This window comes from Delphinapterus leucas, chromosome 13 (genome assembly GCF_059928025.1).
Source record: "Delphinapterus leucas isolate spDelLeu-1000000601 "Yukka" chromosome 13, BTC_Dleu_Yukka2, whole genome shotgun sequence".
NCBI lineage: Eukaryota > Metazoa > Chordata > Mammalia > Artiodactyla > Monodontidae > Delphinapterus > Delphinapterus leucas.
Genome location: NC_143141.1, coordinates 75277941 through 75300202, shown reverse-complemented (window position 1 = coordinate 75300202; position 22262 = coordinate 75277941). Strand labels below are relative to the sequence as shown.

Below are 22262 nucleotides of genomic sequence, written 5' to 3'. Positions count from 1 at the left end.
TAGAAATTTATGCTATTTGTGCTCCCTGCTTTAGGGATTTACTAGAGCATTATTTCTCAGCTGTGTAGACACTCATCTCTCTCTGGCTTTCTCACTGTCTTAACTGCAGAATTTGAATTTTAAAAAATACAGTGTCATTTGGAAACGTTTTCCTAATTGTCTTGAATGGAAGTAGCAGGGAGTGGATGGCATCACTCCCTAGCAGAAAAGGAATTAGACTGGCTTACGTGACTCATGGCTTTCCCTTAAGGAAAGCTCCTTAAGGGCCATGTCTTATATTTTTATGCTCAGGTTCTAGCACCAAGTGCCCCGGCATTGTTCCAAAGGATTTGTACATACTGACACATCTAATCCACATAGCACTCCTGTAAATCCCTGTTGTACAGATGAAGGTCCTGGGGCTCAGGGAACTTGAGTGAAGTGACTTGCCCAAGTTCACACAGCTGAAATATGCGAGAGCCAGGATTTGGACTCAGGCTGTTTGCTACCAGGGTCTGAACTTTAACCACTATGTTATACCATGTAATACAGTGCTCAGTAAGTTTGTTCAGTGCTATGAAAGGCTATGTGCTTCCCGCTGCGTAGAAGAAAATTAAGTCAACAGGTATTTCTTCCACTATAAACTCATGTATATTCATACCTTTTCCCCACTTCTTTTCTTCTAGTCTCAGAAAAGGTTTCTCTCTCTCTCTCTATTCAAGGCCTGTCCTTCCTTATGCCCTTGACCCTACCACTTCTCATTTTTTCCTGAACTTCTCTTATCAGGTATTCCATTTAGTAACTTCAGTCTCTCTTCTCCTTCTCCTCCTTCCCACCTATTAACTTGCTCAAGCGTCTAAGAAAATTCCCCTTTGGGACCCAGCATTCACCTTTCCAGCCCCCATTGTCCTCTCTCCTCCCATTCAAGCTTCTTAAAATAGTCCCCACCTCTTACCTCCCCTCCCATTCTTGTCGATAGGTTCCAATCTGATTCCCACCTCATATACTATTTAAACTGCTTTCACCAAGTTAATCAACATATTCCCAATTGCTAAATGTTTTCATTTCTTATTTAGTGAAATTCTGTGCTGCCCTTGATTGCTCTCTCCCCCTTGAGACTCTGTTCACTTGGGTTCCTGGGGTTGGTTCTGCCCTCAGCACTCTACCAATTCTCCCTGGGAGACCGTATCAACTCTCCTAGTTTCAAGTGACCATGTCTTATAAAGGAAAATCTTCCTATCTAGTAGCTTGGCAGTCTTGGTATCTAGAGGGTGGGGGGAAGTGTACCCATTTTACCTTGTACATTTCTCTCTGTATTAATATCTATATATCTGTCTTCTCACTAGATTCTTCATTACCTGAGGGCAAAAACTTTTATTCACCTTTGTATCCTCAGCTCTTGGTACAGCCTGCCACAGTAGACATGCAACAGATATCTGTTGAACAAATGACCCTTTATAAACTTTGCTTCACAGATGTCCAAACAATTTCAGTAGATGTCTCCAAATGTTTATAGAAATATTTTAAGCACTCAACAGTGTTATAATAGATGTTCAGAGAAGGGAGCTATCATTTTTGGCTGCGTAAGACTTTGTGACAGTGATAGCACTTGAGCCACAAAGTTTCAGTCCAGAGGCAGGAAAGGGAGGGGGAGAGTACTAACATTCGACTCCCAGGCCAGAGACTAGAGGGCAGCAACTGGAGTCTTCATTGATACATCAAGTTTGGATCAGGGAATAGAAGATTCACCTGAAAAGGTAGGTAGGAAATATAAACGTGGAGGGCCTGAGGGCTAAGCTAAGGAATCTTGACTTTATTCCTGGGCAAGTTGGAGCCTATACTGAAAAGGGTGCTCAGTGATCCTATCAATATATGAACCTGGTGGCAGAACGCTTGCTGCCTTGTAACCAGGATACGCTAGGTGAGCAGACCAGTGGGACACTCGTGAGCGAAATGAGAGCCTGATTCAGGGTGGTGGCACTGGAAACTGTAAGAAAATAGATGTAGCACTTCACATATTTTATTAAATCAAATAAATTTTAACATCTTTGAAATGAAATTACATGTCTCAACTTAATTGGCAGCATTTCTTCTTTCTTAACAACACGTAAAATAATGGTATATCTTAAAGTTGATGGTGTCCAAGATTCAATGATTACAATACCTGGATGTGAGTAAGAAATAGGGCATTCAAAGGAAAAGTTTTAAACCTGGGTAACTGGAAGAACTCTATTATTCCTAACAAAAAAGTAAGGGTATTTCCTTGATCCCTATATAGGAGTCTAACCAAATCTCCTATTTGAGCAATGACCCATAGATGATAATGCTACTCACCTACTTTCCCCATCTGAACTTATAAATAATTAAAAATACTTATTAATGACAACTTTAATATGAACATGTTTTGACCCTCAAGAAACTGTCATAATTTAAAGGGAAGGGAATTGCCACTGAAAGGAGTACAGTACACGGTGCTTAGGGATGGACGGCGTGCAGCGTCTGGATCCAGCTGATACTCAAACATATCAAAGCAATTGATAACTTCAGTCATTTGAACAATCGGAACTTCTTCAAATACTGGTTCACTTCTTCCTTGGGGTAGGGACGGAGTGCAATGCAAGTGGGGATGTTCTCTGGCTGCTCCACCCACAGCTTGTGGTCAATGTTCTTCTGTTGCAGCGTCTCTGCCAGCAACTTTAAGGTGGTCTCATCTGGGGCCTACAAGGAGCAGAACACAGACTGAAAAGCCCATTTAGTAAGTGACAAAAGGCAAAGGGAAAAAAAAAAGTATGGAGGGGGGCTCCTCTTAACTGAAACTGGAGGAACAGCTCTACCAAAGAAGGAACTGTAGAGCATGTCTCTAGAAACAACAGCTTCATTGCTCCATTTGCCATTCACTCTCTGAAGGGGTGGGAGTGGGGGTGGGAATGCATTGTCAGTAATTATGCTCTACACATTTTCTAGTTCTGGTGCCTAAACAGCATCCCTAATCCCTCAGCCAGCTCTGACTTTAAGAGCTGACTACTGGAAGGATTTCTAAAATCACATCACCTCCACCTCCCTCCTACTTCCACCCTAGTCCACACAAACCTAGAAGGATTTTCTTTCCGCCAGGATAGTTCCCAGTTTTTAACTCAAGCGTGGGCAAACTATTCTCTAGTGTCCTTCTGAAACTGTTTCTCATCATCTTTATCACCCATGCTGAATCCCATTACAGGAAATAGCATAGCTATCACTCAGAAAATAAAGATACTTAGTGTGTTATGTTGCATAAGGTATATTTTTTTGCCTATGAAGGCAGAAGCCACTAAGATAACTAGAGGTTTGTCTTAATCAAATTAGAGGATGCTGGGATTGCCACTCTTAATCTGCTGAGTCCTTTGGGCATGCTGAAGAAGAATGCATTGACTTCCCCTCCCTCCTTCTTCAGCACCAGGAGCAGCACAGTACAAGTTAGAGTGAGTCCAAACCCTTGCTCTACCACTTACTGATTTGTGTGCTCTTTGATAAGTTATGTGACTTAGCTGAACCTTTGTGTCCCTGTTGTAAAATGGGATGATAATGCTTCCTAGTAGTAGTGAGATTCAATGAAATCAGGCTCAGATCTGTGCCTGACACAAAGCACCCAGTAAATGGAGTTAATCTTGGCACTGTCTTATATTTTATTGGTCTTTATGGCTACAGCACCACCTTTATTTAATCAGTGGTGACTCCTACGTCCCTATCTTGAGTCATAGCTAACAACAGAATCATGAGATGTCTTTTAAATTCAGAGGAGTCACTTAATCTCTCTGGGCTTCAGATATCTCATCTGAGAAAAGGGGTAAATATTTTATCTGCCTGAAAGCAAGGGAGTGGGGGATGTCTGAACTACATGATTTCTTGAAGCCTTCCTATAAAATCCTATAAAAGGAATCTAAAGGAAAAAGCTATCTGTTTCTTTTCTGCCTACTTATAGATTCTCAAGACATTTTACTACAGGTTACAGTTTAATGTTTCATTACCCAACAGCAATTTTTCTCTTGAAAAATGATCTGCTTTTGCCAGCTGGCCAGGAAGGAATTACCCAACCCCTCCACCCCAGGTTTATTTATTAAAATAAATAAATTTTATGAGAAGAAAATTGCTTTAAAATGAAAGCAGTATTTTTTTCATTATAAAATGTGTGCTTAATGTAGGAAACTAAAAAAAAAATTGAGAAGCATTACAAAATAACCAAAATTCCACTACCCACTCACTACTTAATATTTGGATATATTTTCTTAGTTCTTACTTTCAAAATCTGGATCACTTTGTATGTAGAATATATAGTTCAATTAGAATCGCATCATGAGCACTCTTCCATGCCAGGTAAATATGCTCCAAAAACATGATTTATGCTAGTTTCGTAATAATCCATTATAAGGGCATAAGTTTAGACAATTCATCGTACTGGAAATTTAGTGATTTCCACTTTTTTTACTATTATAAAATGCTCCTATCCTTGTACAACGCTCTTTGGGTGCATCTTGCTATTTTCTTAGGATACATTTCTAGAGGCAGAATTGACAGAAGGTAAGGGTAAGATCTGTTTGGCTATCTGTAAAAAGAACCTTACGTGTGATGCTAGGTTCAAATTATACTAGGGTTCACATTTATTTTCAAATAATTTGGCGTCAGAACCAGGTAAATGCTCCAGTTTGACTTCACTTGCAATAAGGAACCCCGCGTCCTTACCCTTCTGGATCGGTTTTGCGAAGAGGGTTAAGGACAGTACTTTTCTGCGCAGCCATTAAAAGGCCGGCGCAGTGCACAGGTAGAAAGGCGGGTGTCGCTCCACCAGCCTCCGCCCTCACAGGCATCTGTTTAAGAGGGACGCAGGTAAGACCGAAGGGGTGCGGGAAGCATTTATAACGGGCCCGATGTCCACTCGTCACACCGTCAGGCCCCGCCCAGTCAAGGTAAGGCTCCCTGGGCAATAGCTCAAGCCCCAGAAACCTTACCAAAACTTGTAAGTCAAACACCCCTCCCCACTAATGCCACACCCACTCCATGAAGTTAGGCCCTCCGACTCAAGACCACACCCTCTTCCGGTCTCGATATCCTCAGGGCCCCTCCCCCTCCGCCCGGGCCTCACCTCGAGGACCACCTTGCGCATGCGCCCCAGCTCCCGGAGGTAAGCGGTCGTGTGCGGGTGGTCCCGGTGAATGTGCAAGGCCGCGGTGGCTGCGTGACAAGCCTGTGCTACCAATGCGCCCGCTGGCCAGGAAAACGGCGCCTGTGATAGATCCTTTCGTAACACCAGGTACTGTACCAGGATCTGCGGCTCTGCGCCAGCGGCCGCCATCTTCCCGCACAACTTAAAGGCCAGGCCTATCCTCCGATGCATGCCGGGATCAGGGAGGGGCCCTGAGTGCTGCCATGTTTTTGTACGTTGGGAGTGCAAAGCACGCTGGGACCGGTTGGCTTGGATTTGAAGGCAAGCGGGAACAGCCAGAGGAGAGGAGGTAAGGGAAAGTAAGACCCAGTGGCGGTCGGGACCGTGACAGGGTGGAAGGCTGAGCGGCATTCTTACAGCTCCTTCCGTGTGCAAGGAAGCCCGGAGGAACCAGAGGCGCGGCGCCTTAGGAGCGCGCAGGGGCGGGGAGGTAGACGTGGACACCGCCGACTCGGAACCGGGGAGCGGACCGGGCGGGTCAGGGAAGGGGAGTCCTAGCGACGACACTTGGGGTGTCCGGGGCACACGGGTGCGTACCAGCGTTGCGTGTGCCTGCCCTCTAGGTTTGTCTGAATATGAATCGGTTTTTGCCATTTTATTTTTTTTCCAAGGACAGCCCTATTACTGGTGCTTGGACAGCTTTCTAGCAAGGCTCTTGGAAATCTGAGGAGGAGATGGAGCTGGCGAATACTCTAAGTCAAGACGGCGAGTCCAGAGGAGGTATTCAAAGGGTCGCCTTTCCCCCCTTACTCCTGCTGCCCAAACAACGCGCAGGTTGAAAGCCCTTCCCTTCTCTAACCGATGTGTGACCTGTCCTGTTTGGGAGCAGGATGGTGAAAGGAACTAACATTGAAGACTTAAAGGGACAGGCAGCTAAGATCATTGGAGCAGGAAAAATTACTTCACATATTCTAGGCTCTTATCCCTTTCTAGACCAATAGGTTGCATTCCTAGTATGCGTTCATATTCAGAGCTACAGTTCTAGCCAATGAGCTTTCTTTACTCTTCCCAGGATTTGGGGGGAGCCATTTATGCATTACTCCCGTGGAAGAGGCAGTGACTGGTATTGGTCAGACCTGGGTTGGAGTCCTGGCTCTGCCATTATAAATACTGTGGCCTGGGGCAAGTTATTTTACTTTTCTCTGCCTCAGTGTTTTCATCTGGAAAATGGAGATGAATAATAGCATTGTGGTGGTGGCTGTGGAAATTAGATAAGTAATTCTTTTAATGCTTTTCAAGTGAAGCATTTAGCATATGCCTAATGCATAGGAAACATTAAATAAATGCTTTAGTTCTTTGCATGCTTTGCAAGTAAAGGATCTAGCACAAGTGTCTCTTTTTTAAATAAATTTATTTTATTTAGTTTTGGCTGTGTTGGGTTTTCGTTGCTGCACGCGGGCTTTCTCCAGTTACAGTGTGCGGGCTTCTCATTGCGGTGGCTTATTGTGGAGCACGGGCTCTAGGTGCGTGGGCTTCAGTAGTTGTGGCACGTGGGCTCGGTAGTTGTGGCGCACGGGCTTAGTTACTCTGCGGCATGTGGGATCTGACCGGACCAGGGCTTGAACCTGTGTCCCCTGCATTGGCAGGCGGGTTCTTAACCACTGTGTCACCAAGGAAGCCCCACAAGTGTCTTAATATGTAGGAAATGTTCACAGATGCTTCACTGCTAGAGTTGATTAGCATTATGAAACTGACCTTTACTATATTGGTCTTTAGTTAGTCTCTTAGGATCTGAGATTGCCTCTGAATTTCTATCTGTTGGTAAGCTTGTTTTCCTGTCTGATACCCAGTAATATTGGTGGACGGTTCCTTTCAGCGTGTGCCTTTATAGTCCTATGCTCCTAATACTTTTCAGAGTACTTATTCAAGCCTCTGTGGATGTCTAAATCCAGTTATGCGTTAGCACTTTGGGAAAACATGCGTAAAACCAAAAAAACCAATTCTGCATTAAAAAAAAACAATTTCTGAGAGAGTCTGAATTTGGTGACCCTGTTTTCCTCTGGGTCACTATTATCACAGATAACTGAGATTAGCCATTTTCAAATGATGCCCTTTTTGAACAGTGTCTTGGTCAGGGACTGCTTGTAGGTCAGTGTTCGGCCTAAGAGGTTGCTGATCATTGACTTCTGTTGTCAGCTCCTCCTGTTTTATAAATTGTTGGCAACGTCTCCAGTTTAGCTGACCACAGAGTTCTGGAAAAAGGGTCACCCTCTGTTCTTCCCTGAAGTGCTTCCTGTTCCTGGGGTTAGAAATCCTTAGCTTCTTGTGAAATTCCCTTTTTACTTCCCTCAGGTGTTTTAGCTCACTTGGAAAGACTAGAGACTCAAGTGAGCAGATCCCGTAAAAAAATGGAAGAGCCACAGAGCGCACAGGCAGAGGAAAGTGCTCTTGGAACCAGGATTCATGAACTGAGACGTCTGCGAGATAAGCTGAGGGCTGAAGTGAAACAACATCAAGCTAGTGTGAGTAGAAGGGTGATCGACGTCGGCAGGCTTTCCTAGAGTGTAAAAAACAAACATGATCTGGGAATTAGCAAATTTGTGTAATACGTTTTACCTGTGGTCTTACTGGATGGATTTCAGTCCTTGATCCCTCAAGTGATCAAACCTGTAGAGTCAGCTAATGTCAATACCAGCTAACAGCTGGCAGGCATTACTGATGGGCCAGGCGAATTCTTCATAATAATCTCTTAAACCTGCCCTCATAGACATGAGCCTGTTACCTTAATCTCAGCCAGACTTGAGTCATTGGTACTTTTGTCATTAGCACCATCTTTCTATAACCCAACCTGAAACCTCACAGTAAACTTCGACTTTTCCCTCTTTTCAGCTTTCTCTCTAGCCCAGGTTCAGTTAGTAAAACCTGTCAAATTCTTCTTTAGATTGTCTTTGTGCCCCTCCCCCACCCCCTGCTGTAGAGCACGTATTATCCACATGGGTCCTAAATATTTACCAGGTGATTTAGATGGCGGGATTATTGCAGCAGTCTGCTAGTTTGTTTTCTTCTGGTATTTATACTTCTCTGATAAATTCCGCACAGCCAAGAAAATCTTCATAAAACACTACATTTTTCATTAAATTACAAGTTTCCTTGCTCAAAGTGTCAGTAATTATTCATTCTTCCTGGGTTAAGGTCAGCCTTCTTTTTCTTGTCTTCCCTCCCTCTCTTCCTTTTCCCCCTTTCCTCCATTCTCTTCCTCCCAACCCCCTTCCTTTTTTATTAAAGTAAAAAATATATATATATGTATACACATACACACATATGTGTATATATGTTGTGCACAAATCTGAAGATCCTTTTACAGAACGAACACACCCTGGTAAGTATCACACAGATCAAAGTGTAGACTACTACCAGCACCCCAGAAGTCTCCCTCTTAAATCCTCCTAGTCATTTCCCTCAAGGTAACTGCTATTCTGGTTTCTGTTACTATACATTGGTTTTACTTGTTATGGAGCTTTACATAAATTTAAAAAGTATAAACTCTGTTATGTCGGGCTGCTTTTGCTGAATGTTATCTCTGTGAGGTTCATCCATATTGGTGCATGCTGTGGTCACTCTTTTATATTGCTATATAATTATTCCGTTTAAGAAATATCCCACAATTTTTTTACTTATTGTACTTATTGGTGATATTTGAGTTATTTGGATTGTTTCACTTTGGGGCTATTAAGAATAATGCTGCTGTGAACATTGTTGTTCCTGTCTTTTGATATAAAAATATATACTTTTCTGTTGAATTGCTGGGTCACAGGGTATGCAGATTATCTTTAGTAAATACTGTCGAACAGTATTTGAAAGTTATTGTACCAATCTTACATTCCCAGCAACAGTGTATAAGGTTTCCAATTGTTCTGCATCTTTACTGATACTTGGTGTTGTCAGTTTTAGAAATTTTTCATTCTAGAGTGTGGGAGTAAATCATTGTGGATTAATTCGCGTTCGCCTATATAACTGATGGTTTTAAGTACCCGTTTGGACACTTGAAAATCTTCTCTTGTGAACTTCTTAAGACTTTTGCAGAATTTTTATTGGGCTGTATATCTATTAAATTGTAGAATTCTTTACACATTTTGGATATGAGTTATTTGTTGTGTATCTGTATTCCAGATCTTCTTTTATGTTTTTTTTGTTTTGTTTTTTTTTGCGGTACGCGGGCCTCTCATTGTTGTGGCCTCTCCCGTTGCGGAGCACAGGCTTCGGACGCGCAGGCTCAGCGGCCATGGCTCACGGGCCCAGCCGCTCCCCGGCATGTGGGATCTTCCCGGAACGGGGCACGAACCCGTGTCCCCTGCATCGGCAGGCGGACTCTCAACCACTGCGCCACCAGGGAAGCCCCAGATCTTCTTTTAAAGACTGACTTGCCTTTTCACTCTCTAACAATGTGATGAGAAGAAAGTCTTCATTTTAATGAAGTTTGACTGAGGAATCTAACTTTATGCTTACCGTTCTTGTTTCCTTTTAATCTTTGCCTGACTTTAAGAACATGAAGATATTCTGTGTTATTTTCTAAAAGCTTTATTTTACTTTTTATTTTCAGAATTACAGTCCCTCTGAAATTGATTTTTGTGTATGGTGTGAAATAGAGGTCATACTTCTTTTTTTTTTTTTCCATATGGATATCCAGTTCATCCAGTACTACTTCTTGAAGACCACTCTTTTCCCACTGTATTGCAGTGGGTCTTTGGGTCCACTGTGGGCCCGCTTCTGAGTTCTGTTCTGTGCCATTGGTCTGTTTGTCTTTGTGCTAGTACCAGAGGTTTATTACTGAAAGTTTTGATACCTATAGTTTAGGTTTTCTTCAGAATTATCTTGGCTATTGTTGGCCCCTCGAATTTCGCATAAATTTGGGAATCGGCTGTCAATTTCCAAAAAGAAACCTCCTGTAGCTTTGATTGGAATTGCACTGAATCTATATATTGATTTGGAGAGGACTGAAATCTTTATAGTATTGTGTCTTCCAGTCAGTGTACATGGCGTATCTTCTAGCTTCTTGGGATGAACACTTATTGTTTTATAAGTCTTTTTTTCTCCTGTATGTGTTTAAGGTTATAAATTTCCCTCTAAGCATAGAATCTTAGTCCATATGGGCCACAATAACAAAAGTGCCATAAACTGGATGACTTACAAGCAACAAATATTTTTTACAGTTTTAGATGCTGGGAAGTCCAGGATCATGGCACCAGCAAATTCAGTGTCTGAGGACTTAACTACCTCTTTGATTGTGGTCTTACTGAAACCTCACATGCCGGAAGAGGCATGCTAGCTCTTTGGCATCTCTTTTATAAGGGCACTAATCCCATTTATGAGGGCTCCCCCATCATGACCTAATCACCTCCCAAGGGCCCCACCTCCAAATATCATCACATTGGGCTTTAGGTTAGGTTTCTGAAGTTTGAGGGACACAAACATTCACTTCATAGCACATGGCTTTAGCTATATCCCACAAGTTTTGGTATATCATGTTTTCATTATTTCAATTCAAAATATTTTTGATTTCCATTGTAATATCTTTTTCCCATAGGTTTGTTTTAGAAATATATTGCTTAATTTCCAAAAATTGGGGGATTTGTTAGTAATTTTTTTAGTTACTGATTTATAGCTTAATTCCATTGTGATCAAAGAACATGACCCAGCATGTGGTCAGTTTTGATAAATGTTCCAAGTGCATTAAATGTGGGTTTTGCATTTTGGGGTACTGTATTCTCTCTATCAAATAGACCAAATATGTTCATCATGATGTTCAGATATTTTATATCCTCACTAATTGTCAACTTGTTTATCAGTTACTGGGATAAATGTGTTGAAATCTGCTATAATTGTGGATTTGTACATTTTTTTCCCTTTCATTCCATTTTGCTGTATAGTAGGTACAAACAAATTTAGGATTGTTGTATCTTCCTGGTTGACTTAACTTTTATCATTATGAAATGTTCCCTTTTCTTTTAGTTAAACTTCTTAAAGTCAACTTTGTCAAATATTAGTATCACTACAACAGCTCTTGTTCTTGTAAGTATCAATAGCATATAGTTAGACATTTCTAATCCAGCCTGGCAGTCTTTGTCTTTTAATTATTTAGTCCATGAACTTTTAATATGATTACTAACATATCTGGATCTCAGTCTACCATGTTATTATTTATGATCTTATTTGTTCTCTGTTTCTCTTTTGTCCTTTCCACCTTTTGGATTGATCTTTTTTTATTATTTCACTTCTCTAATTATACATGCTTTTAGCATTCTTTTTGTGGTTATCCTCCACAAAACATGCTTTTTTTCTTACTAGAATATACTTTAGATTAGTACTTGTACCACTTTCTGGATAATTACAGAACCTTCTAACATCTTTTCTCTCCCACACATGCAGCCTTTCATGTGATTATTGTCATATGTTAATTCTACATATACTTAAAACTGTATGAAACACTTTTGTTTGTATAGTCACTGTGCCTTTAGAGTTATATATATATATTTACCTTTTTCAGTGCTCTTTATTACTTGCTGCATTTCCAGATTTTCATCTGGGATTATTTTCCTTCAGTGTAAGTAGTTCCTTTTGGTACTACTTTCAGTGTAAATTTGCTGGAAATAAATTCTCTATTTTTGTTTGTCTGAAAATGCCGTATTTCACTATATTTTTCATGTTTAAAGGGGTATTTTTGCTCAGTATAGAATTATAGATTGAAATTTATTTTCTTTTATACTTTAAACACATTTTTCCATTTTCTTCTAGTTCCATAGTTTCTGTCAGATGTTAGTCTTATTGTTTGCATATAGTGTGTCTTTTGCCCTTTGGCTGCTTCATGGTTCTGTCTTTGGGTTTTAGCAGTTTTATATCATAATGTGGCTAGGATTGGTTTTCTTTCTTCATCCAGCTTGGTGTTTGTAGCACTTCTTAAATTAATTACTTGCTGTTTTTCATTTATTTGGAAAATTTGGCCAGCATCTTTCAAATAATGCATCTGCCTCATTCTTTCCTTTATTTCTGGGGCTCCCAAGTGTGGAGTTTTTGTTTTGTTTTTACTGTGACCTATGTCTTATATCTTTAGATAAGAAAATATACCTATTTTTTACTTTTTCTATGTGTCCAGTCAGCTTTTAAACCTGTTGAATTCCTGATTTTGGTTATTGTATTTTTTGGATTTAGGATTTTATATGACTTTAATAGATTCCAGCCCCTTCGTGTGAGTTCTTCATCTTTTAATCTATTTTAATGACTATGCCTAATAACTCAAATAGCTGAATCCCTTTGGATCTGCTTGTCTTCTTTTTTCTCCTGGTTTTCAGAGGTCTGTTCCTCTTCCCTGATATGCTTCATATTTGTCAGTGATGGGTGTCATATGAAAAAATATAGGGATTCTGAACTATGTCCTCTTCCTCCAGCAAGAATTTCATTTTTTTTCTGACAGGCAGATAGCATATGGGCATATCACCTTAATCGTTGAAGTAGTCTGTTTCTGGTTTGCCCTTACTCCTAGGGTGTAGTCCTTTGGTGGGGGGCGGGGGGACCTCACTTGAAAGCTTGGGTGTGTTGGGAACAGATCTGTCAAGATCCCCCTTCTTTGGCAAGCCCTGATCTCCAGAATCTCTGCTTAGCTTTTTAACTTTCAGGAGCTTCTTTCTGTTTTGGTTTCTAAGTACCCAGTCACACATAGGCAGTTTAGGATTTGGCAAGTGCCTGGAGGGCAAGTTGTATGCAGAATGTTGGGTTCCCTTTTCTATAGTTTGACCCACAGGAAGGCTGCTCTGGTAACCTTGGTTTCCAGTTTTTGTTTCCCTGGCATGGTGAGACTGCTACAAAATTTAGCCTGCAGCTTTCTATTTGGCCTGTATGCCTTGTGATTAAAATCAGCAAATGCTCTGAGGGGGAAAACCTCAGGAAATCCCAGCTAACTTCAGAGCATTTATCTTTAGTCTTCAATCTGGCTATTTTGGTGATTCTCCAGTGCCTTCGGGCCATTTTCTGTTTGTTTACTTGCATGATTGCTTATTCCTCTTTGGTATTTGATCCAGCTTGTGTAGTTGTCTCAGAGGGAGAGTTAGTCCAATACCTCCTACTGGGCCGTATCTCGCAGCATGTGGCTTAGAGTCAGTATTTCTCATCCTGGCACTTGAAAACCTGCACAGTCTGACCCAAACCAACTTTCCCAGCCTTGCCTCTTCGCAGCTGTTTTTGCTTCCTAGACTTTCCTGACATCCTTTTCTTTCTCCTCTCACAGTATTCTCCATGCCAACCAAGTTTATTGTTGTCCAGGCCAGCACAATTTCTACTTCTGATTCCTAGCACTGTAACCCACAAGATTCTTCCTCTGCTGTTAATTCATAGCACCAGGTGGCTATGTAGCATTTCTTGATCGATTATATAATAAAAAAATACTGTGCATTTAAACTTTTTCCAGGTAGGTGAGGGCATGGGATTTCTATTATGCCCCTTTGTACCCAGTTTGATCTGCTACATATCTCGCAGGTTAAAGCATCTACTACCAATGTAGAATCCGACCAAACATCAGAGATTACTGAGCAAGAAAGTTTGAAGAGAAAACGGGAAAACGTGAAAGCCATTCTGCAGGCATATCGTTTTACAGGTATAGTTTTTTTCTGACCTGTTTCAGTCTGGGTCTCTTGTCTCTAGTGAGTTAGTTTGCAAGATGTATTATAAGTCCTGGACTTACTTCATGAACATTGACTTTTGCCCCCTTCAACATACACACACAAAGCTGGCATGCTATTCATAGGCAACTTGACCTACAAGGTTGGCCTCTTTGTGCAGCAGCAGGTTGACTGGTGGCTGGCTTGGACTGTTCATTTTTAGCAGTTTGACATGTGCTAGATGGTGTGCTGGAACTTCCTTTACTGCTGGCTTGCTTCATGCCACTGGTCAAATCGTTTGAACCCCTCAAGTCTCTGTTTCACCATTAAAATGAGGATTTATTTACCTATTATCTGTATCATAAGAGGATTGTGGGAAGACGTGGGGACTACCGTAAATTATTTGACACTCAGGAAAAAAGAAGCATAGGTAAACTGAAAAGTTCAAAATCTCTTCCTCAGTAATTTAATATTTAGGACGCTCTTTCTTTCCCACCATTCTTCTGTGGTTTTATCAACTCAAAGTGAGCCAGAGTCAGTGAGAAGAAAGAGTCTGTTGTCATTCATTCAACGAGCATTTGAGCCCATGATGTATGTAACTAGGCAGTGCTGAGGGGACCGGGATGCACAGGTGAATAGGATACTGCCTTTGCCTGACATCTCTTAAGGTATCGTCTTGTTTGTCTCAGGGATCAGTGGGAAACTGACCAGCCGAGGAGCCTGTGTCTGCATCAGCACTGCTTTTGAGGGGAATCTGCTGGGTTCCTATTTTGTGGACCTTGTCATGCGGAAACCACTTCAGATACATCACCATTCGATTCCAGTCTTCATTCCCCTGGAGGAGATATCTGCAAAGTACTTACAGACTAATGTTCAGCACTTCCTGTTCACTCTGTGCGAGTACCTGAATGCTTACTCTGGGAGGAAGTACCAGGCAGATCGACTTCAGGTATCTGCGATCTTACAGAGCATTTTGTGAGCCCGGATGGGCTTAAAAGGAAAAAAAGGGACATGTTCTTTTTTTGTACTTTCAAATGTTTCATAACTCTGAGCCGGAAGTTTGACCACTGTCCTTCTAATGCTTGTTTCTTATTAATATACAAGCTATTTTCCACCTTCTCTTCTGTTGAAACTCTGGATGATGTTGAAGCATGGATACCAGTTAAGGGATTATTCACTCATGAATGGTGATTCTCAAGCTTTTGAACTTGACCCTTCCTTTGCCTCACAAAGTGGTAGGGTACAGCTGCTATACTTTTAATTCAACAGGAATTTATAGAGTACCTACTATGTGCCGGGTGTCTTGCTGAACCTTGGGTATAGGTGCAAAGCAGAATAATGGTTTCTTGAAATACCACAGAGGAATACTCTCCATCTTTGCCTAAGCTCTGGCTTACCTTCTATTTAGGGTTGCAGTTGAGCTTAGGGTTGAGGTAAAAAGGGGAAAAAAAGGTAGGAAATGAATGCAAATAGGGAATAAGTGACTCTTAAAATAAGTGACTCTTATACCTCTTTACGCATTTGGAATGACTCTGAAGCTCCTGGTTGTCAGATAAACTTCAACTGACTGTAGCCTGGTTGTCAGATAAACAAATTGGTACGTGAATGTAGACATGAAGCATCTCAGCCATATATATGTGTCAGTGCAGTTCTTGGCAGAAATAGTATCTCCCCTGTATCCCCAGCCCCTGGCCATTTACTTAGACTCTAGGCTGCTACCAGTTCTTAATTACCTTATAAATCTCTGTCATTTGTCCTTTTTTCAGGCCTTTCTCTGTCCTTCATTTATTTCTGAGATTTAATTAATAGGCCCTGTTTTTGGTGGACATGTTTGAAGCATCATAACCACTCACTGCCTTTGGGGTTGTAATTGTCACATATACTTTGTGTCTCTTCTGATCCTCACCCCATCAGAGTGACTTTGAAGCCTTTCTGGCTGGGCCTTTGCAGAGAAACTCACTGTGCAACTTGCTGTCATTTACTTACAAAGCGGAGCCGGAAGGCCAGTCCTTCCCATTTTGTGCTAGACTGCTATATAAGGACCTCACGACAACTCTTCCAACTGATGTCACTGTTACTTATCAAGGTAAGAGGAAGGATACCTCCAGGAAGAAATTGTAATATGCCTGGGTTACTCAGGTTGATTGAGACAGGGTGAAATAGACTACATCAGTTGGGCCTCCACTTTCTTCTGTTTATGTACTATGAAAAGAAAAATATGAAGATAGATACCAAGAATATCTTCCTTGTTTCTACCAAATTTTCCTCTCCTCTTTGTAAGTAGTAAACACAATTATCCTAGTTTTCCTTTCTCCTTTGCTCCATCCAACTCCGCTAGAGTTCTTTCAGCTTATGATTTGTTTTCATTGGAGACCCCTCTTAGACAGCTAATGAGGCTGTGTCGTAGGGTCACTGTGGTGGAGAGAGCCAAGACTCGTTTCACTGTGAAACCAAGTAGACATGACAAGTCAGCATATACTTAGCTCTCCAGAGACTTCTCTAAATGAGAATTTTTCAGGGATGGCTGAGACATTTGCTATGACTTTGTTTTCGTTAAGTGTACCATAGTACATGGGCGATAATGAGAAAAAGGATAAAATGCTTTTACGAGGAAGAAATTTTGAAGCTGCCACAGGTTTCACATCATAGGCTTTTGATTTCTCTGGGCAGAGTTTCTGGTCTCAAAATTTCATTGGACCAGTAAGGGGCAAGCCTCTCTCAGCTCCAGACCAAAGTAAAAAAAAAGTTAGATGGGTCCAGAATATTAGTGATCCAAGTTCTGATTCCTACAGTTGCACTAAATGAGATTGATAGGTTCTATCTTTTTCTAGGGACGGATGCATTATCCACCACACAGGAAGAACAGCGAGCAGCCCATGAAAATCTGTTTTTTACAAAGCCCCTACATCAAGTGTTTACTTCATTTGCAAGAAAAGGAGACAAGCTGGATATGAGCCTGGTCTCCTAGAATATTATTTTCATTGGGAACACATCAGAAGTGAGTAAACTAGTACTGACCACAGTTGCAAGCAAGGTCCTGGGAACTGAAAACTGTTGAAAGGCTCAGACTCCTTGCCTGGGGACCGTCCTTGCAATGAGAACAGACACCCGCCTCACCAGCATGGTTAGGGACAAGTCTGAGTCTGTAGACGCTGGCATTTTCAGACAGTTCTCCATGATTGCCTGGTCACTTGTTACAATGCTCAAGAGTATCTCTTCTCTTGAGATATTGATTTGATCATACATTTTAGCTAAAAATCAGAGTGGTCTGTGGGGGTAATAGAGGGCATTTTGTGAAAGAGGGAGTATGTACCATACAATTGAAGAGTATTTCTAGCTTTTATGATACCTTCAAGTAATTTTGCCTTACTTTCTTTCCTTATCTGTGACTTTTGAAAAGAAAGTTCTTAGAACACTCTAGGTTCATGATATGACATGAATCATATAGTTAAGAAGGGAAGTGTGTTTAATCTTTGGTTTGGAATGGAATATTCTAGGTCACTGCTTTACAAAGAATATGGCATGAGAAAGTACTATGGATAAAATAATCAGGGTTCCATGTATCTCATATGTCGTTTCCTAGAACATGTTAGTAGAGCACAGAATGTATTAAGCTCAGCGGTAAGAAAGCATGATCAGAAGTCTCCTCATAATTTGATCACTGCAGAGGGAAGCGGATCCCTCTCCTTTATCTCTTTCCTCTCCTGGAAGCTCCAGGCCCTGGCTGTACATGTTATCTTCCTCATCTCCTGGTCCAGTTAGGGTACCACTTCTTGTAACCATGGCCTCTGCTCTGCTGGTGCTTTTTGTTCCTTGGCTTGGGAGTATACGCAGGGCTAGTGCTCGGATGTAAAAACCTGTCATCGTGCTATTTTAATTCCTGTCCCGTTTCCCGCCCCACCCCCCCAGTCACAAATAGGAGTCATTACCACCTGTACTGCCCAAGGCCAAGACCTGATGGCCACGCAGCAACCTGCAGGTGTGGCAGCCCCAGCTAACTCTGGGAGGAGCACAGGGGAATGGTCAAGCCAGCTTGGACCACCATTTAGAAAGAAGCAGCTTAAGAACAGAGCAAGGTCCTAGTTTAAGCTCTTGCCTTCCAGGCACATGGTGAGGACCAGTGTGGGAGGCAGCAAAGCACTTCTCAGGTGAGGGCTGTTAACAGAATTTTCCCAATGATCGCATCCAAGCTGAATAAAGCTTTTAATAAAACAGTCTTGTTCTTTATCAATACCTGTAAATTCGCTTTTAAAGCAGTAGCAAACGCGACTGTAGCAAGAGCTCAAAAGGCAAGGCAATATCGGAAAGTGTTTTTTAACAGAAAGTTAAAAATATAAATGTAGAAGATCTGTTTATATATTTTTCTTTCAGAAATAAAGTCCCTTTCCCTCCCTCCCTCCCACCAGGTAAAAGGAAATATTGCACTTTCTGCTCTCATGACTAAGGTGACTGACTGGGGTTCCAGAAGAACCTTTCAAGATTATCAGGACGAGGCCCATGTCACGTAACTCGGACCACAGAGGCAAGCAGGTCTTCAGAGTGAAAAGCACTGCTTCCAAGTTCTAGCTGGGGACAGAGCAGCTGCCAGCCCCGTCGTAAACAGAGCTGCCCCCCCTGTGCTCCCAGCCGGGCCCAAAGGCAGCAGCCTTGTTCTGCCTCTGGTACATTCCTGCTCACAGTGGCCACGGCCTCTCTGGGGGAGGAGGGCTGGTCGAAACTAGGGCTCTGGAAGGTTACTCCAGTACTATGCCTAAGAGCCCTACTCTCTGGGGAAGCTACAGGCACTACAGGCACACCAAGGAATAGTATGGCCACCCTCAGAGCTCACATGTCCATAAACAAATGGACTTGGTCACTTGTCCTTTCCCAAGGCCTGCCTTTGATTCCAGAAAATAAACTCTCCCTCCCGTGTGGACTCTCGTGGGGCTCGAGGCCATTCAGGAGTTGTCTACTACCTGGTGGGGCAGTGTAACCGAGGAGCCGTTAGGGAACGTGGCAGGCTTCTCTCGCCCCTTCAAGAAGAAGGTTAGCAGCTCCCCCTTCCCTTTCACAAAGATGGGCCCTCTCCTCACAAAGCGGAAGCCGTACTCTCGAAGGATGACTTGAGTTTCTTCCACCACCTGTAGAGGGAGAACCGAGAGTGTCGGCTTAGAGAGTGAACCTGGGCCGAGGGGCCCGGTGCTACCCACGCAGGGTCCCCGTCCACAGGCTCCCAGCGCTCTTCTCCTGCCCCTTCCAGCCTGTGTACCGGTTGGGGGGGGTGGGGTTTGCCTGGCCCGCCCCTCTGTAACCTTTGTGCTCCCTCTCCTAGGAGGTCAGCCACAGGTCGCCTTGCTTGGCAACTTGCATGCCTGCTTTTCTCTCCCCTTTGCCCTTCTTGTGGAGCTTTCCTGCCAGAGCCAGTGATACAGATCAGGGTGGTTTCGCGGGGAGCTGTTGGAGGCCCAAGGTGTCACTGGTTCACACCAAGAAGCAGGACGTGCTTTTTTTTTTTTTTTTTTTTGGCAGTACGCGGGCCTCTCACTGCTGTGGCCTCTCCCGTTGCGGAGCACAGGCTCTGGACGCGCAGGCTCAGCGGCCATGGCTCACGGGCCCACCCGCTCCGTGGCATGTGGGATCTTCCCGGACCAGGGCACGAACCTGTGTCCCCTGCCTCGGCAGTCGTACTCTCAACCACTGCGCCACCAGGGAAGCCCGAGCAGGGCATTCTTTTATCCAGAACTTAAACCTGCATTTTGTAAATGGGTTTGAAGTATTTATTCCATTTTACTGAAGCATCTCTTCCCACTCTTGCCCTTGATCTCAGCATTGCCAACTTAACGTTCTGGGCCAACAGAAAGGAGGCAGTAGTGCCCAGCAAAACATGCATTATTCCGATTCCACTCCCTGGATCTGAGCACACGGTCGGCTCCGTTGCTAGACGTACCTGAATGTTGCCCATGACCCCTGTGGACTCCATCCTGCTGGCTACGTTGACTGTATTGCCCCAGATGTCATAGTGTGGTTTCCGGGCTCCGATGACGCCAGCCAGTACCCCTCCTTTGTTCATGCCTGAGGTAGAGGCACAGAATTCAGCACAGCCCCATCTCAGAAGCCACCAACTCTTCTCACGGAATTTGCCACCTGGCTCCAACCACAAAGCTCCTAGTTATGTAACATACTCCTCGTCAAGCCTAAGCTACCGGAGGACAGAAGTCACGTGTCCTTCTCACCCTCCTCGCTCTGTGCTCGGTAAATGTCAGCCACCCCAATATACTAACTCATTTAGGACAGAAGTTGCCAGTTTCTCTCTTGGCACACCTGGTACTTCAAGTCTCCTGTGACCTTGCCCAGGATCGAGACCCCCTTCCCAGTAGTGGGTGGCAGGTGACATGAATCCTAACAGGCTGGACTGAGGTGAACAAGGCCCTCAGGCACAGAAGATTCCCTGGAAAGGTAGACAAACTCAAGTCCCAGCCGGATTCAGAAGGAAGGCCATCATCGTCAACAGCGTGGGACAGGGATGGCTGACCATTTCATCGCACTTTCAGTTCGATCATCAACCTAAAGACCGGTAAGGTCCCTTCCAGCTCGGTGAGTATGACCCTCCGCAGCCCAAACGCCTCAGGTGTTTCTAAGCCCCGTCCTCCCCGATTTGCCGAGCCCCCTGCACTAGGGGGAGCACGGCAGGAGTGGGCAAGCCGAGAGGCCTTACCGATGCGCAACATGAAGTTATTGAAGGACTGGTTGTTGATGTTGGTGAGCGTGTCTTTCATGGCGAGTGCGAAGTCGGCCAGATCCGCCAGGTGCTGCCAGCGCTCCTTGTCTGACCTCTCCTGCACGAGAAAGCAACCGTGAGCGCCAGGGCCAGCCGGGCGCCTTCCTCCCTTCACCTGCTAGTTACAGGCTTTGTTCTGCACTTCCTCCCACAGGGGAGCCAGGGACCTCTTTAGCTCTGACTTGTCACTGTGACAGCTCACCTGGGTCCCTCTGGGTCCAGGGCAAGGATGGGCAGAGGTGGTGGGGAAGGCAAATCCTTCCCAGCCCAGCTGCTGTCTGCCATGCATCTGGCAGGGTCGTGTCACCACCCTGTCCGAACCTGGCCTTTGAATTTTGTATCGTTGTCCTCATTTTGTTTCTTCAAGTAATTGTAAGCACTCGAGGGTGATGACCATTCTAGATGTGTTTCTTTAACCTCATCCATAAAGTGGAGATGGCAGTAGGACTTACACTGTACAGCACAGTTGTGAAATAAACTAGGGTAATGTTTTAAGAACGGCCCTTGGGACCAGGGTCCCCACAGTTCATTTCCTCTCCCTCTGGCGCTAAGCACAGCTGGCCTCACAGGGCTGAGCTAACTGGAGAATAATCTGTCAGCCAGTGAGCGTTAACGACTCCCCTCTCCTAACAAAACCATTTCCCCAGCCCAGACATCTTCACTGTTACATAACTGTGTAGATAGTTCCTGCTCCCCGGTTCTTATGAAAGTATAGAGCACTAAGAGGGCATGGCCACAGGCACATGAAAAGATGCTCAACATTGCTAATTATTAGAGAAATGCAAATCAAAACTACAATGAGGTGCCACCTCACACCAGTCAGAATGGCCATCATTAAAAAGTCTACAAATAACAAATGCTGGAGAGGGTGTGGAGAAAAGGGAACCCTCCTACACTGTTGGACCCCACTATGGAGGGTCCTCAAAAAACTAAAAATAGAGTTGCTGTATGTTCCTCCAGTCCTATTCCTAGGCATATATCTGGAGAAAATTTTAATTTGAAAAGATACATGTACCCCAATGTTCACTGTAGCGATTCACAATAGCCAAGACATGGAAACAACCTAAATGTCCATCAGCAGATCAATGGATAAAGAAGATGTGGTACATATATACAATGGAATATTACTCAGCTATAAAAGAATGAAATAATGCCATTTGCAGCAACATGAATGTTGGACCTAGAGATTACCATGCTAAGTGAAGTAAGTCAGGAAGACAAATACCGTATGGTATCACTTACATGTGGGATCTATATGATACAAATGAACTTATCTATGAAACAGAAACAAGACTCATGGATGTAGAGAACAGACTTGTGGTTGCCAAGGAGGTCGGGGGTTGGGGAGGGAGGGACTGGGAGTTTGGGGTTAGCAGATACCAACTATTATATGGAGAACGGTTAAACAAGGTCCTACTGTAGAGCACAGAGAACTATATTCAATATCCTGTAATAAACCATAATGGAAAAGAATACGAAAAAGAATGTATGTATATGTGTGTAACTGAATCATTTTGCTGTACAGTACAAATAACATTGTAAATCAACTATACTTCAGTAAAATAAATTAAAAAAAAAAAAAGAGGATATGGCCACAGTTACCTAAACCATCTCACGCCCGGCCTAAGCTGTGGAACAGCAGTGGGGGGCCATGTGTGTTCCCCTCTCTCTGCTTATTAAACTCGTAAACCTGGTTTTATATTTGCACCGCGTGGTGCTAGTTGGGTGTGTGTCTGTGACC

At 43.3% G+C, this 22262-nt stretch overlaps 3 protein-coding genes across 8 annotated transcripts in view; 1 reads left to right on the top strand and 2 right to left on the bottom strand.

Moving 5' to 3' along the window:
- Nucleotides 1-1981: 1981 nt before the first annotated feature.
- Nucleotides 1982-5362, bottom strand: PTRHD1 (peptidyl-tRNA hydrolase domain containing 1). Its single transcript, XM_022574317.3, has 2 exons — nucleotides 5096-5362; nucleotides 1982-2697 (listed from the first exon to the last, which is right to left on the bottom strand). The coding sequence occupies exons 1-2, from the start codon at nucleotides 5345-5347 to the stop codon at nucleotides 2527-2529; spliced, it is 423 nt and encodes a 140-aa protein (XP_022430025.1). The 5' UTR covers nucleotides 5348-5362; the 3' UTR covers nucleotides 1982-2526.
- Nucleotides 4955-22103, top strand: CENPO (centromere protein O). 3 transcript variants are annotated; one of them, XM_022574316.3, is made up of 8 exons: nucleotides 5009-5465; nucleotides 5788-5896; nucleotides 7469-7638; nucleotides 13643-13760; nucleotides 14454-14713; nucleotides 15679-15850; nucleotides 16596-16762; nucleotides 19571-22103. In XM_022574316.3, the coding sequence occupies exons 2-7, from the start codon at nucleotides 5851-5853 to the stop codon at nucleotides 16730-16732; spliced, it is 903 nt and encodes a 300-aa protein (XP_022430024.1). In that variant the 5' UTR covers nucleotides 5009-5465; nucleotides 5788-5850; the 3' UTR covers nucleotides 16733-16762; nucleotides 19571-22103. The 3 variants fall into 3 exon arrangements, with proteins under 3 accessions (XP_089778600.1, XP_022430024.1, XP_022430023.1); XM_022574315.3 differs by having other exon boundaries at nucleotides 5010-5465; nucleotides 18171-22103; XM_089922474.1 differs by lacking the exon at nucleotides 16596-16762 and having other exon boundaries at nucleotides 4955-5465.
- Nucleotides 6524-22262, bottom strand: part of ADCY3 (adenylate cyclase 3) — a 93450-nt gene continuing 77711 nt past the window's right edge. For 2 of the 4 annotated variants that reach the window (XM_022574311.3, XM_089922469.1), the window contains exons 20-23: nucleotides 20459-20579; nucleotides 19691-19815; nucleotides 18720-18884; nucleotides 6524-7673 (exon numbers count right to left, since the gene is read on the bottom strand). In XM_022574311.3, the coding sequence (XP_022430019.1) occupies nucleotides 7629-7673; nucleotides 18720-18884; nucleotides 19691-19815; nucleotides 20459-20579 (456 nt within the window). In that variant the 3' untranslated portion in view covers nucleotides 6524-7628. Of the gene's footprint in view, nucleotides 7674-17950; nucleotides 18885-19471; nucleotides 19816-20458; nucleotides 20580-22262 lie in introns of those variants that run through there. The other 2 variants (XM_022574314.3, XM_030762991.2) reach the window with 2 other exon arrangements.

Coding starts and splice junctions, on each gene's coding strand:
- CENPO (XM_022574316.3), top strand. CDS start 5,851: ATGGAGCTGGCGAATACTCTAAGTCAAGACGGCGAGTCCAGAGGAG. Junction 7,639..13,642: donor TGAAACAACATCAAGCTAGT/GTGAGTAGAAGG, acceptor CATATCTCGCAG/GTTAAAGCATCTACTACCAA. Junction 14,714..15,678: donor ACCAGGCAGATCGACTTCAG/GTATCTGCGATC, acceptor TCACCCCATCAG/AGTGACTTTGAAGCCTTTCT.
- PTRHD1 (XM_022574317.3), bottom strand. CDS start 5,347: ATGCATCGGAGGATAGGCCTGGCCTTTAAGTTGTGCGGGAAGATGGCG. Junction 2,698..5,095: donor TGCGCAAGGTGGTCCTCGAG/GTGAGGCCCGGG, acceptor TGCTCCTTGTAG/GCCCCAGATGAGACCACCTT.